This window comes from Mastomys coucha, unplaced genomic scaffold, assembly GCF_008632895.1.
Source record: "Mastomys coucha isolate ucsf_1 unplaced genomic scaffold, UCSF_Mcou_1 pScaffold15, whole genome shotgun sequence".
NCBI lineage: Eukaryota > Metazoa > Chordata > Mammalia > Rodentia > Muridae > Mastomys > Mastomys coucha.
The window spans coordinates 77,826,290-77,841,367 of record NW_022196897.1 but is presented as its reverse complement, the minus strand read 5'-3'; the positions used below and the strand labels follow the sequence as shown (position 1 = coordinate 77,841,367).

General features: G+C 40.4%; 1 protein-coding gene across 7 annotated transcripts in view; it reads right to left on the bottom strand.

Moving 5' to 3' along the window:
* The window catches only part of Ambra1 (autophagy and beclin 1 regulator 1), a 190,533-nt gene that overhangs the window by 143,367 nt on the left and 32,088 nt on the right, over positions 1-15,078 (bottom strand). For 5 of the 7 annotated variants that reach the window (XM_031371037.1, XM_031371042.1, XM_031371041.1 and 2 more), the window contains exons 2-7: positions 13,964-14,217; positions 13,545-13,603; positions 12,785-12,968; positions 11,611-11,783; positions 9,887-9,953; positions 6,913-8,369 (exon numbers count right to left, since the gene is read on the bottom strand). In XM_031371037.1, coding sequence (XP_031226897.1) covers positions 6,913-8,369; positions 9,887-9,953; positions 11,611-11,783; positions 12,785-12,968; positions 13,545-13,603; positions 13,964-14,098 — 2,075 coding nt within the window. In that variant the 5' untranslated portion in view covers positions 14,099-14,217. The remainder of the gene's footprint in view (positions 1-6,912; positions 8,370-9,886; positions 9,954-11,610; positions 11,784-12,784; positions 12,969-13,544; positions 13,604-13,963; positions 14,218-15,078) is intronic. The other 2 variants (XM_031371043.1, XM_031371044.1) reach the window with 1 other exon arrangement.

Here is a 15,078-nt window from a genome sequence, read left to right as displayed (position 1 = left end):
ACTCAGAAATCCACCTGCCTCTGCCTCCCAAGTGCTGGGATTAAAGGCGTGCGCCACAACGCCCGGCGGGAGTTCAAATTTTACTTCTAATCTTAGTACCTCTTTGCTCAGTACCCATGAGACCCCAGGATGAATAATCCCTAGCATTGAAGGAAAGGAAAGGAACACGAAGGTTGGACCAATAACTCTGGGTTCCTTCTAGTTTTGAAATACCATTTCAACCAATCATGATGACACATGCTTTTTTTTTTTTTTTTTTGGTTTTTCAAGACAGGGTCTCTCTGTATAGCCCTGGCTGTCCTAGAACTCAGAAATCCGCCTGCCTCTGGGATTAAAGGAGTGCGCCACCACCACCCGGCGATGACATATGCTTCTAATTTCAGCATTTGGGAAACAGAAATATATGAATATCTGTGAGTTCCAGGCCCAGCCAGAGCTAAATAGTAAGACCTCCGTCTCAAAAAAAAAAAACAAAAGGCATTTCAAAAATCAAAAGTCCTCACAATTCCCTTATCTGCTAGACCAAAAAGATGTTTCTGAGAATGAGACAAAAAGTCTGTCATCCAAGGTGTAAGCTGGAATCAGACTACATAAACAGCTTGCCCTCCTCTACCCACAAGAAAAAGGAGACACCCTATGAGCTGATTACTACCACTCAGCAGCACAGAGCTCGACTGGAATACAGATGTGCTTAGTAATACATTTACAGACACAATTATCCATGTAGCGCCAAGACAACAAAACATATTTCCATAGCCCATCTCTTATCAGGAGAGCAAAGAACAAAACCCTCAACCTTTAAATACAATCACCTTTTATGAATTCCATGCACTTAGCAACAATAGTCACCTATAAAAAAGGGCTTCTGTTGTAAGATTCTACCTCCTACACAAACCAACCATAAGAACACCTTTTTCTTCCCTGCTACCCAAGCCCAGCAGTAGCAGCAGCCCAACAGTGACATCTGCTGGAAAACAGAAGCATGAGCTAGCTCACCAGGTAGACATGGCATCTTTAGAAGGTTGGTAGTTTAACACAGAGTTTAGTTAGCATATGTTTTATTTGTAACTTACAACAGAACGCAGAGATTCAATTTGGAAGTAATGGCCCTACTTCAATAGTGTACACTTAAAATATCTCACAAAATGCCACATTTCTGAGCCAGCTGTCAGTCCTCATAGTATATTGTATTCTAACTCATTCAAAAATAATTCCATAAGGGAATACCAATACCATTTTAAGATGAGAATTATGCATTATTTGTATACATATCTTGAAAAAAATGTAATTTGTCACAAGATTACAGACTATACACAGTGTGAGTGAGTGTGTGTGTGTATGTATGTGTGTGTGTGTGTGTGTGTGTGTGTGTTGTGTGTACATACTTCCTGTCCCCCAGTGCTAGGGATAGAGCTTCAAGCATGCTCTGTATGTTTTCTAATCATACTTAACTGCACTCTCAGCCCTACAACATGCATTTTCAATAGTTTCACATCATTTAAGTCACAATACAAACTACTCTTTAATCACTAGAAGAAAAGAAAATATTAAAGCAAAAAATCCTGATAACCCTAAAGATTTCTAGGGCTTTAAAAGCCTACTCAGTTGGTAAAAGTGCTACCAAACTTGAGAACCTGAGTTCATTTCCAGGACCAAGAGGGTAGAAAGAGAGAACCAACTCCTAAAAATTGCCCTCTGACTTTCATACATGTGCTGTGGCACATATACAACCCACCCTCCACATATACACCACAATAAATAACTGTAATAAAAATATTAAGCCAGGCATTGTAGCACATACCTATGTTTAAGACCAGCCTGGGTTTCAAAGCAAGCCCATATCTCAAAACATTTTTTTAAAAGAGGGCTATCAATGTTAAAGTCAAGATGGCTCGATGGGTAAAAGCATTTTTTGTAGCCCGAGTTCAATTGCTGGAACTCATATGAAGGTGGAAAAAAAAAATGGACTCCATAGGCTTGTGTCCTCTGATCTCCACACTGCACTGTGGTCTGCAGTACAGCATTTTAATTTTAAAAAACTTATAATTAATATTTTATGGGTGCAACATGGTAGTTACTAGTCTACTTATATTTAAAGTAATAAAAATTAAAACTAGTTCCTCAGATACTAACAGCCACATTTCAGTTACTCAGGGGTCATATGTACTCATGACTATTATGGTTGCAAGCACAGAGACAGAACATTTTCATCAACACAGAAAGTTTCACTGAATAGCCTTGTTTCTAGAAACCATGAAGTATTTATAGACAAAAACACATGCTATGTGGGTTGGGGTAGTGAACAGCAATACAGATAAAAGTAGGGAAAACAAAAACAAAAACAAAAGGCAGCTAGCTAATGGCTGATAATTTTTTAATGTAAAGTGATAGATACACAGGAATTTATTTATTATCCTTTTCATTTTTATGTTGGAAGAGTTCCATGATTAAAAAAATTAAATGAGCAGGGTGGTGGTGGCACACGCATTTTTTTTTTTTTTTTATGTGTATGAGGACACTGTAGCTGTACAGATGGCCGTGAGCCATCATGTGGCTGCTGGGAATTGAACTCACTCAGGACAGCCCCACTCGGGACAGCCCCACTAGCTCCAGCGTAATACACTGTAGCTGTCTTTAGATGCACCAGAAGAGGGCATCTGACCTCATTATGGGTGGATGTGAGCCACCATGTGGTTGCTGGGATTTGAACTCAGGACCTTCGGAAGAGCAGTCAGTGCTCTTACCCGCTGAGCCATCTCACCAGCCCCTGGTGGCACACGCCTTTAATCCCAGTACTTGGGAGGCAGAGGCAGGTGGATTTCTGAGTTTGAGGCCAGCCTGGTCTACAGAGTGAGTTCCAGGACAGCCAGGACTGTCCCAAAACAAACAAACAAACAAACAAAAATTAAATGAGGGGGCTGGAGAGATGGCTCAGCTGTTAAGAGCAATGACTGTTCTTCCAGAGGTCCTGAGTTCAATTCCCAGCAATCACATGGTGGCTCACAACCATCTGTAATGGGATCTGATGCCCTCTTCTGGTGTGTCTGAAGGCAGCTACAGTATACTCATATACATTAAATAAACAAATCTTTAAAAATAAAAAAATTAAATGAAAAAATAAACAGAGGTATTTCAATTAAAACTACGGCTATCAGGATAGTGAGAGTCTGTCTTCAAAACAACAATAACCAAAGAAAAAATTACATTTAAAAATGAAATAAGTGAGTAAAGTAAAAACAGAAAGAAAAATAAAGAGGTCCCCAGTGGAGGAGTTAGAGAAAGGACTGAAGGAGCTGAGGGGTTTGCAACTCCATAGGAAGAACAACAATACCAACCAACCAGACCCTCCAGAGCTCCCAGGGACTAAACCACCAACCAAGGAGTGTACACATGGACTTACCCATGGCTCCAGCTGCATATGTAGCAGAGGATGGGAGGAGCGGCCCTTGTTCCAGTAAAGGATCGATGCCCAAGTGTAGGGGAATTTGAGGGTGGGGAGGCGGGAGTAGGTGAGTGGGTGGGAAAACTCCCTCATAGAAGGAGGGGGAGGTGGGATGGGATAAGGGGGCCCAGGGGGGAAATTGGGAAAGGGGATAACATTTGAAATATAAATAAAGAAAACATCCAATAAAAAAACAAAACAAACAAAAAACTAAGGTTCATCTGGCTGGAGATGGCTCAATGGCTAAAAGGTATTTGCCACCAGGCTTGATGGCCTAAGTTTGATGCCCTGGGCCCTACAAGGCAGAGGTTATCCTCTGCCTCTGACTTCCACATGAGAACACACAGATGTATACACCACATACATGTAAATGAACACAAAAAATAAAAATAAAATGAGAGGAACTGGAAAGGTAGCTTAGCAATCAAGAGCACAGCTCTTGCCAAGGACTCATGTTCCACTCCTAGCATCCACATAGCAGCTCACAACTATCTGTAACTCCAATTCCAGGTGATCTAATGTTCTCTTCTGGTGTCCACGGGCACCAACCACACACATAGTATACATACACACATGCAGGCCAAACAGATATAATTAAATAATCTAAGTAACAGTACAAGGATTATCATAAGGAATACACCATGAGCTGACGACTGGACAAAGCTTTACTAATGCAGACCAGAGTTTAAATCTTCATTCTGACTTTTTCTTTTCTGTTTTTTGTTTGTTTATTTGGAATGTTCATGCATTCATACTCACGTGGGTACTGTGTTCACACCCAGAAGACAAATGAGCACATACATCCCAAGCCCTGCCCTACTGCTTTCTACTTTGATCCTTTGAATCAGGGTTCTCACTAGATTAGGACCTCAGTTTCAGCTAGGCTGGTCAGCAAGCCCCCTAAAATCATGATGAGGTTATAGTGGCATAGGTGCCATATGCAGTTTTTTATATAAGTACTTGGAATTAATAAGTACTTGGTCCTCACACTCACTTACATGTTCTTAGCCACTAAGCCATCTCCCAAGCTCCTGTCCTCCTGTACCTTTAAAAGAAATTCTGACTGCTCTATAGGACTCACTTTTCTTAACTGCAAAATATGAAATGTAATGCCTATATGGCACAGAGCTGTTGTAGAAATCAGAAATTATGTCATTTCTGTATTATGTATTTAATTAATTATTAAATAATTATATCTGTTTGGCCTTCATGTGTGTATGTATACTATGTGTGTGGTTGGTGCCCGTGGACACCAGAAGAGAACATTAGATCACCTGGAATTGGAGTTACAGATAGTTGTGAGCTGCTATATGGATGCTACATAGTCAGAAATAATGTCCTATCCCCTGCTTCCAATCACTTCCAAGGGAGAATATGACACGTTACACAGTGATTTCTCATTAACTGGTATCTCTAAAGCTCTGTATACAGGGTTTATTTTAAGCCATTTGGGCATTACTCAGAAGAACACCACATGAGAAGTACTGTTAAAAGATGGACAAATGCTGACTAAAGGCTCAGTTACTTTGGAGGTGCAAACTGATAAGCTTCAGTAGTTGAAGACAGCCCTTCCCTTGACTGCCTTTAATAAATTCTGAGTGCCAACAACATGCCAGGTACTGTGCTGGATGCCTTCTTGCTTTTCAAGAAGAACAGAGTCCCACCCTCCTGATGATTAAGCAAAGGTAAATATTCCAAGCAAGGAATTCAGAGCTGATCCCAAGAACTGGCTTCATTCACTCTGGCACAGAAACAACCTCATTACTCTGTCTATTTCTGATGTCTAGTCCACTATCCTCCTTGAGAATGTGCTATTACCCTAAAAGAAAAAGTCTTTCCTTTTCCAAGTCTTACCAACATTTCATTACTGAATATTACATAACTTTTTTGGGTAATAGCTCTCTTTTATTAAAAATCAAACTAATTTTTTGTTGTTTTTTTTTTTGCTTAGTCTCTATTTTAGCATCAGTAGTGCACAAAGAAGCACCAGACTGGAGATGGTGAAAAGGCTAAGCAGGTTAAAAGTGCTTGCCACCATGTCTGATGACCCCAGGATCTCTACTGCCCTCTGACCTATATATATACACACATACACACACACATATATACATACATATATTTGTATACATGTATATGTATGTGTATGTATATACATGTGTGTGTACACATATATATGTATGTATGTATGTATGTATGTCATGGCACACATACCACCAAAATGTACACAATAAATATAGATGTGATTTTTTTTAAAGTACTATTAGATCATCTACACTTGTGATAGATTTCATATAAAGATGTCTTGCCTCCATAGTAAAAGTATATACTCCAGTGGGCACAGTGCCTAGCACAGTGCTGGAAAATCTATAACCATTCCACTAGTGTTTATTGACTAAATGACTGACTAAAGCATCCTCCAAAAATAACAAGTACATGATGTGCACAATCTATATTGCCACCCTAGTTTATGACAGAAAAATTTCAGTTGCTTAGCAGAGGATATGATGTACAGCAATATGCTGTTTGGCTTCAGTATTGAGAATTGGTGATTATGCTAGAGTTGACCTTTACATAATCATAGAAAGAAGTCCCTAATAAATCAAGATAGAAGTGCACATAGCCATTCACGGAACATGTGGTAGGTAGTTTATCACTCCTACTCTGTTTCTCTCATGAGAACTGTCTCGGATGCCAATGCACGTGTGGAGTGGCCTTCTTTCCAGGAATTCTTTCTCCCATCCCAAATAATGGTAATCTGGAAGGCCCATTCAAAGAATTGTGGATATGGAAGTATATTTTTAAGGCTTTGAGTTTAATTTCTACAACCATCAAAACCAAACCAAACCCAACAAACAAACAAACAAAACCCCTAAATGAGCAGCCCAGATACTGTCTAAAAACGTAAGTTTGGTAAATTAAAAAAAAAACAAAACAAAACAAAAAACAAAACACTTTCCTATGGAATTCTTCACCTATTTACTGAACTGGAGTTGTTCAAAAACAATATATTCAAGGAATAGCTAGCACAAAATGCTAAACAAAAAATATCTGTGTCCGCACTCTAGGTCTTTTTTAAAATTCTCACTATAAGTAGTCCTTTGGAACATACTCTTATCTCAACAACTAGCCCTATATCTATGATATTTCAAAGTCAAAAGGGGAGGCAAAAAAAAAAGAATCAACGATTATATTTCCTCATGCCTCTCTAACTCAATCAACATTTCCCTTTCAAGGCTAAAACCAGAGCTTGGGCTTAGACAAAAATAAACTAGTACAATAGTTAACTCACACCACTAGGCCTGATGCTATCCCTGTCACCCAAAATGTAAGATTTCCCAAAATAATGCAAGATCAGAACCAGATGCATGGATCCCAGATACTTTATATAAAGCCACAACACCACTAAGTCTGCAGGATGATGGGTATTAAGAAGAGGCAGGGAGGTAGAACACAGGACAGCAGCTGCTTACCTCCTGAGGGAGTCTTCCTCAGAGCTTTCTTCAGGCATATCCTGATGTAAGGCCTCCTGTGATACAGTTCCAGATCTGCTGGACTGGGTATAAATTCGTTCCCAGTGGCCTGTCTCCTGGTTAAAGGCCACCCCCACAGTCCTCTCCTCTTGTGAACTAGCAGAGCTGCTCAACTCCAGCCTGCTGGAGCTAGGCATTTGGCCCTCAGTCCGCTCAAGAGGTGGTAGCTGGTTGCCACTCGGTGGTATGCCCTCAAAGGTAGTGGAGACATGCCAGGAAGAGCTAGCCTCACCAGATGAGTAGTTAGGTGTGGTTCTTTCCCAACGAAGGGTATCATTGTTGAAGGTTAGAAGATTATGGCAAGCACGGCATCGATTAAGGTGGCCCCGAGACAGGTTGGAGTTGTTCTCACTGCTGTGTGGAGTAGGCTGATGGGAAGGACCTGGTCTCTCCGATTCAATATTGTTGTTGAGCATTTCCTGGGCCTGTTGGGTCTGGGGAGTTTCCCCACTCAGGCCCTGATCCAGCTCTTGCAGCCTGTCATACTCCAAAAAGAAGCGTCTCAGGTCACATTGAAGTTCATGGCGAATGTTGCCTGAGTTGTTTTGGCTGGAACCATTCCCTCCATCTGACTCAGTTGCCAACCCTGATGATGGAAAACCCCTCCCTTCTGTGGCTGAAGTATACACAGATGCCTGAGAGCCACCTTCCTGCTGTCTCAGTACAGAAAGCAAACTCACTGAGGATGCACTGGTCCTCGGTGGGGGCACAGATTCTACCTCAGAACGTGAGTTCAGAGTGAGTACTGTCCGGGTCCACTCAGAACCTGTCAGCCCAGGGGCTAGTTCTCTGTGATACCTAGAAGGATGGCTAGACAAAGGGCCCCCCAAAGAACGACGGGTAGGACCCAGACTGAGGTTGCGGAGCGTGTTGCCCGCAGTGCTGCTCTGGACTGTACTGAAGGCAGATGGCCGGTTCAGGAGGCCCTGGTCCTGCTGCGTTGATGAAGCCTGCTCCGGGGGGTGGAAGGGCTCGGTCTGTACAAAAGAAAAGGAAGGGGTAGTAGCTCTGGCAGAAGCAGGGGGGACACTGTCCTGGTGTGGCAAGAGGGAAGGAATTCGAGTGCCAGCACAGCGGCTGCAAAGGCACAGGATCCCAGGGTGCTGGCAGCACTCAACTGTGGTGGGGTAACTGACCCGCTGTCGGAGTCTGATGTAAGCGGAAGTCCTGGGACGCTCCGTAGAGGGCTGAGGGGGAGGCGGTGGGGGTGAGGGGGTAGCAGAATCTTGTACTGTGCTTTGCTCTCCCACCTGGATGCCAGAGGAGCGGGAGGACAGCATGTGCAGGAAATTGTGGAGGAGAGGTGTCCGGCGAACTGGCTGTGATTGCAGGAGGGCACGCTGACGGTAATGAGATAACTCTGTTCCATCTATAGGGATTTCTGGTTCGTCATCACCCTGCAACATGGACCAGCAGGAAAGAGTAGAGCACAACAGTTAGACAGAACCTCTAAACTAATCAAGAGAAACTTAAAATTGACTGATAATCATCCAAGAAGAACCACCTTCAATGGATAAGCAAAAACTCTCTCCTCATAAGGAATGAAAACTGGCTTGAGATTCAAAACCATCATATGGTATTAAATTATTCATTTCCAATTGGCAACATATCTAAATGAGTACAGCTGGCAAAACAATTATTTTATAAAAGGCATCTCTGTGACATAGAAGCAGTAAGGGAAACAAAAGTCAACCAGCCAGGGGCACATGAGACAAGCATAATGAAGACAAGTTATTTCCTTTTTATTTTAGATTTACTTATATTTTATTTTATGTCTGAGTGTTTGTCTGCATGTATTTATTATGTGCACCACATACATGTATGGTGCCTATGGAGGTCAGCAGAAGGATCAGATACTTAGAACTGGAGTTACAAATGGTTGGGAACTGCTATATGAGTGCTGGCATTCAAACCATGGTCCTCTGCAAAAACATCAAGCACTCTTAACTGCTGAACCATTTCTCTAGCCTCTGGCTACTTCTTTCTTTTTAAGATTTATTTTTAGAAGCCAGAGAGATGGCTCAGTGGTTAAAACACTTGTTGCTTTTGCAGAAGACCTGGGTTTGGTTCCTGGGATCCGCATGGTGGTTACAATTGGCAGTAACTTAAGTTCCAAGAAATCTAAAGTCCTCTTCTGGACTCTGTGGTCACTACATAAACAAATTACATAGACACACATTCGGACAAAATTCCCACACATATTTTTTAAAATTATAGTTTGTCTGCTTACATACATACATGCATACATACATACATGCATACATACATGCATGCATACATACATACATACATATATATATATATATATATATATATATATATATATAAGAGTCTTTGTGTGAGTATATGCCACACACATCTAAGCACTGGAAACAGGCCAGAAAAGGCCATTGGATTCCTTGGAACTAGAGTTATGAGTAGGTATAAGCAACCCAACAGACGGGACTGAAAATGGAAATTTAGGTCCTCTTAAACAGAAGTACACTACTTTTAACAACTGAGTCATTCTCCAGCTCTGACAAGGCTTGTTTTATTCACAAGGGTTAAATATTTGACTCTCCTGTGAAAATTATGTATGTAACTTTTGATATCATCAAAAATTAACTAAAATCTTGATGGAAAGAGGCAGGTGGATTTCTGAGTTCGAGGCCAGCCTGGTCTACAGAGTGAGTTCCAGGACAGCCAGGGCTACCACAGAGAAACCCTGTCTCGAAAAAAAAAAAAGTCTTGATGGAAAAGAATTACAGCAATGTTAAGAACTAAAATATAATCAGAATTCTATTTAGTAATAATAAATTCATTATTATAATACATAATAGATATTTAATAATAAGATGATAATATGATCAAAATTAGAGTCCAAGTTTAGAAAGTAGCTCACAGCTCAGCTAGAGTTAGACTGTTGGACCCTTACCTGCTGATTAGAAGGGTTAACAATAGCTGTAAGTAAGTAGTGTCCAAGTGGATCAAATCTCACCAGACTGAAATACAAAAGAACAAGACCATGTTAACTGAGAAATGGAAATTGTCAGACTCTCCCCTTCATGCTTTCAAAACTCTTTATTTTCTCTCCCTCCCACTCTCTTCTGGAGATAGTTTTATCTATGCAGTCCAGGTCATCTTCAGACTCACAAATGTTCTGTCTCAGATTCTTGAATGCTACACACCTACTTAGTCTTTTAAAAATAATTTAAAGACATTAAAATAAGGCTTTATGTTGTTTCCTAATGCATTAAGAAAGAGATTTCAGGGTGGGATAAATGGCTCAGTGGTTAAGAGCACCAACTGCTCTACTGAAGGTCATTTGTTCAAATCCCAGCAACCACTTAGTGGCTCACAGCCATCCATAATGAGATCTGATGCCCTCTTCTGGGATATCTGAAGACAGCTATAGTGTACTTACATATAATAAATAAATAAATCTTTAAAAAAGAAAGAGATTTCACTTTTTTTTCCTTGAGACAGGGTCTTATATATCACAGGCTAGTTTACAAGTCAACAGATGGCTACAGATGACCTTTAACTTAATTCTTCTGCCTTTACCATCTCAGTATTGGCATTACAGGTATGCACCAACACACTCACCATATGTGATACTACAGATCAAACTCTAAGCTTCATTCATGCAAGACAAGCCATTCTATTAACTTGGGCTACATCCTCAGGCCATGGTTTCAGTTTTGAAAAACATCCAGGCTTGCATCACAGTTAGCAGCTACATTAAACTATTATCTGTTCAACATGTAAGAGCCCATTTAAATGGTAAATCAGAATGCTGCCACACAGATTCAGGTTTCCTTCATACAGCTGCTACACTTGGCAAAAAGTACTTACTCTAGTGACAAAGTATCAGTACAAAGTGATATGGCTGGAAGCCAGAAAACCAGTCTATAGCCAGCAATAATATGGTCGAAAAGAGCCAAAGAAAACAATGTATTCATCTAACTTAGGCAGTTTTTTTGTTTTTGTAGTGCAGAAAACTGAATCCAAGGCCATATATATATATATTATAGGCGAGAGCTGTATCTTACTACATCTCCAGCTATATTGTGGTTTTGGTATTTTGGGTTGTTTTGTTTTTTTTTTTTTTTAAGACAGTCTCACTATGTAACTCTGGTTATCTTGAAAATTACGATATAGACCAAGATGGCCTCAAACTCAGAGATCCACCTACCTCTGCTGGCTCTACCTATCAAATGTTGAGATTAGGGTGTGGACATCTAGAGTGGTATTTTGTTTTTTAAGTCAGATTCTTAGTAACTAGTCCAGAAAGACTTAGACTCCTTACGTAGCCCAGATACATGTTTATATTTCTTTTTTTATAACTTGGTAAATATAAGTAAATAGCCAATAGTGAGTAATCAGCCACCAAGCTATCAAATTACCCACTTATTTTTGATTAATCCCAAGTGCAGACAGCCTGGAACCTAAGTAGGATTTTACCAAAAGACCCTGATCTGCAGAGACCACAAGATGAGGCCATAAACAAAATGAACTGCTTCTGGCCTACATACCCTAAAGAAGACTAATGACTGCCCTAAGTAGGAATAACAACCTGTCTCCTGAAATAACTGTAGTTATAAGTGTTCTTTCATGTCAGTCTGATGCCTGATACAGCTGACAGAACACAGCACTCACCGGACACGTTCCATCTCACTGGCTGTTTTCACCACAGCAAAGGGCTCCCGACGACTCCAATCCCAGAAATGAATCTCATTTGCAGTGGCAATCAGTAGGAGTTGAGACGTAGGGTGGAAAGCCAAGGAGGCTATAGCATTGTTGCTATCTGTGAACCAGCTTTCACTGCCACCCTGCAAATGAACCAATCCAAAAATATTCTCAGATTACAAACTGCCAACAGACTGGGGAGTCCATGTGAAGAGAATTACATTTACTCACACCTATAATCCCAGCACTTGGGAAGCAAAGCAAGAAGACTGCCACAAATCTGAGGCCAGCCTGGACTACATAGTGATACCTAATCTCAAAAAAAAACAAGATAAACAAAAACAAACAGGGGGATAGGGAAGAGGAGAAGAATGGAGCGAGTGAAAAAGAGGAGGGGTCTAGATGAAATTTTATAGCTCACTGGTAAAGCATATACTTCATATGTATGAAGCCCTGGGTTTGATCTCTAGTATTTCCACTTGCAATTGAAATCTTTATCAGAGTACAGTGGTAGATGGCTTTAACCCCAGCTCTCAGAAGGCAGAAGCAGGTGGATCTCCATGAGTTTGAGGGTAGCCTCATCTACATCATCATTTCCAAACCAGTGAGGTTTGCATAGCAAGATTGTCTCTAAATTAATAAATTTCCATTTGAGATAAAATGAGTTCTTATAGGCCTTACTTCAAACATCTTATATAAAATAATGTATATGAACAGCCATCTAGTAGTACCAATAATTTATAGGACAAATAATACTCTCTTCAAGTCAATAACAAAGCCTCTACTCAGTTCCTGTCTCTGACATTCCAGCTTGGTGCAAAGATAGTGCAAAGCAACCCACTAGCCTATCATCAGGACAAGTCTTGTGGGATGATCATGAGCAGAGTACTCCAAGACAATGGAAGTCGATACTGAACTCATGTTAAATTCTCCAGCTATACAATCTTAAAATAAGCAAGTGGAAAATAAGGTTGTTTACTTCATAACAGAGAAGTACGAATTAGAATTTCCATCCTTTAAGTGAGCAATGTCTACCAGTCCTAACAAAGTGGTTAGTTTCTCAGCCAGAAGTAAGAATCCAATGGCAAACAAGTCTCTGTGTCTGGAATATCAAAGGAAAAAAAGCAGCCCAAAAAATACTTACATGTAAATCCCAAATCCTAACTTCTCCATCTAGGCAGCCAGAAGCAATAAGGCCTGAGATGGTAGGATGAAAAGTGACACACCATGGAGTACGGCGGTGTCCAATCAGAGAGTGAACACACTTGCCAGTCTTAACCTCTGTAATATAGATGTTATGGTTCACATGTGTGGACGCCAAGAGAGTCCTAGGGAATCAAAATGTAGGAATAATTAAGAAACGTGGAGGGGGAGGGGAGTAAATTTTACCAGCTTTAGAAAACAAAAAACCCAACATTATTCCCTACACTATTCACTACAAATGATAGAAATTAAGGTATGTCTGCTAGGTAGTTTCTCTACAAACAACAGAAATATTCTCATTTTTAAAGGCTTCTAGTTTTCCCACACTGTCACCACATAATACATACTGCCTTCATTGCTGGTGTCTATCGGTCAGGCAAAGCAATATTATTTAAGAGCCTGGTTAAGTTCTGAGCCTTGACTTTCACCATTCTCTTTATAATTCTTTTTATTCTTCTGGTTGGCATTATATGTTTACTTTCTCTCTATTTCTAATATATATTATAATTATAGATATAATTATATATGTGTAGAGAGAGTATGTGTGTGGAGGGGGGTGTATACACACGCCATATACACCTTCACACATTCATCCACTGCTTCAAAGAGTCTCTAGGTATTAATATGCATGATCAAGCTAAGCCAAGAGTACAGAAAGCCATGTCATCACAAATCTTAAGCTACAGCTAAGTATTAGGTACCTGTCTGGGCTGAAGGCCAGTAAGAAGGTCGAGCGTGGACTATCAGGCAGTTCTACTCTCTGGAAGAAAACAAACAAACAAATAAATACATACATACATACCCACACACACACACATAGCATACATGGTTTATAAAGTTGGGTTACTCTGACTCTAAAGCACAGAAGCCACTCTAGATTAGTATCACAGTGCAAACTAAAAACCTGAAGACAATAATCAAATTATAAATTAAGATAAATCTAAATTCAGGAAGAACATTTCTATTCTTATCTCTTACATTATAAACTAATTTCCCAAATGAGCTATATCAAGTTTCACAGACAAGATAAATTATATCCCCACTCTACCATTAATCTATTCTAAGGTACCAATTTACTGTCATCCCCACAAATCCTAGGACAAGAACACCATTTTCTTACCTTGCCCTCCCATTTCATCCATCGAGTCTTATCCTCCACCAGCTCCTGCAGAAGTCGCTGGGCACCCATGGCACGAGTGCCCCGTTCTCGGCCCCAGAGGATTCGTACAGCATTCTTCTCTGGGACAACTTTCATGGTGCTCAGGAGCCACTGTCGCACCAGGGATCAGAACTGAAGGAGCAAGCAATAGCTCCACACACAGAAATAGCTAAAATGAGGCCATTCAGGTCCTTGTCAGTTGTCCTCATAGAAATCTAAGGAATGAAGAATAATGTCAAATAATGCCTATTTTACACCAGAGATGCTTCCATTACAAAAAGAATGCTAGCTCAAAGGAGAAAGTGTTCTTTTCATATTTAACTATGGTTTCCTAGAAAAGGTACCTCTTCCAGAATTTTTCTTTAAAAAATATTTTATCTTGTCATATTTCTTCTATTTTATATATGAAAAACTGGGTATTTTCAACTACTGACCATATTCAGTTCTTATTCTTTCATAAAAACAGAAAAAAAGTTGCTCTTAAAAACTCTTCTTAAAAAAAAAAAATGTAGAAGTTATGGGTATGGCCTAGTGGTACAGGCCCTGGGCTCAATCAATCTCTAGCACAACAAAAAATAAACAGCTGGGGAGACATGGTTCAGTGGGTAAAGAGCTTGCCACCAAGCATGAGTTCAGATCCCTAGCGCCCATGTAAAAAGCCAGGCATTGTAGTATACTACCTGTATCCTAGCACTGGGAACTGGAGATAAGTAGATTCCTGGAATTCACTGGCTAACTAGCCTATTAAAGTCAGCGAGCTCCAGATTCAGTGAGAAGCCCTGTCACAAAAATAAGGTGAAGAGCAATTGAGGAAGACACCTAGCATCTAACTCTGGCTTCTACAAGTATACACTGTGGTGCTTTGAATAAGAATGGATCCTACAGGCTTATGTATTTAATTCACGCTCAGTGGAACTGTTTTAGGAAGGATTAGGTGGTGTGGGCTTGTTGAGGAAGATGTGTCACTGATAGTAAGCATTTAGTTTTCAAAAGCCAATTCCAGGCTCAGGTGTGTGTGTTCTCATTCATCCCCTCCCCCCCACCTACCCCCCTCTCCCTCCCTCCCTCCCTCCCTC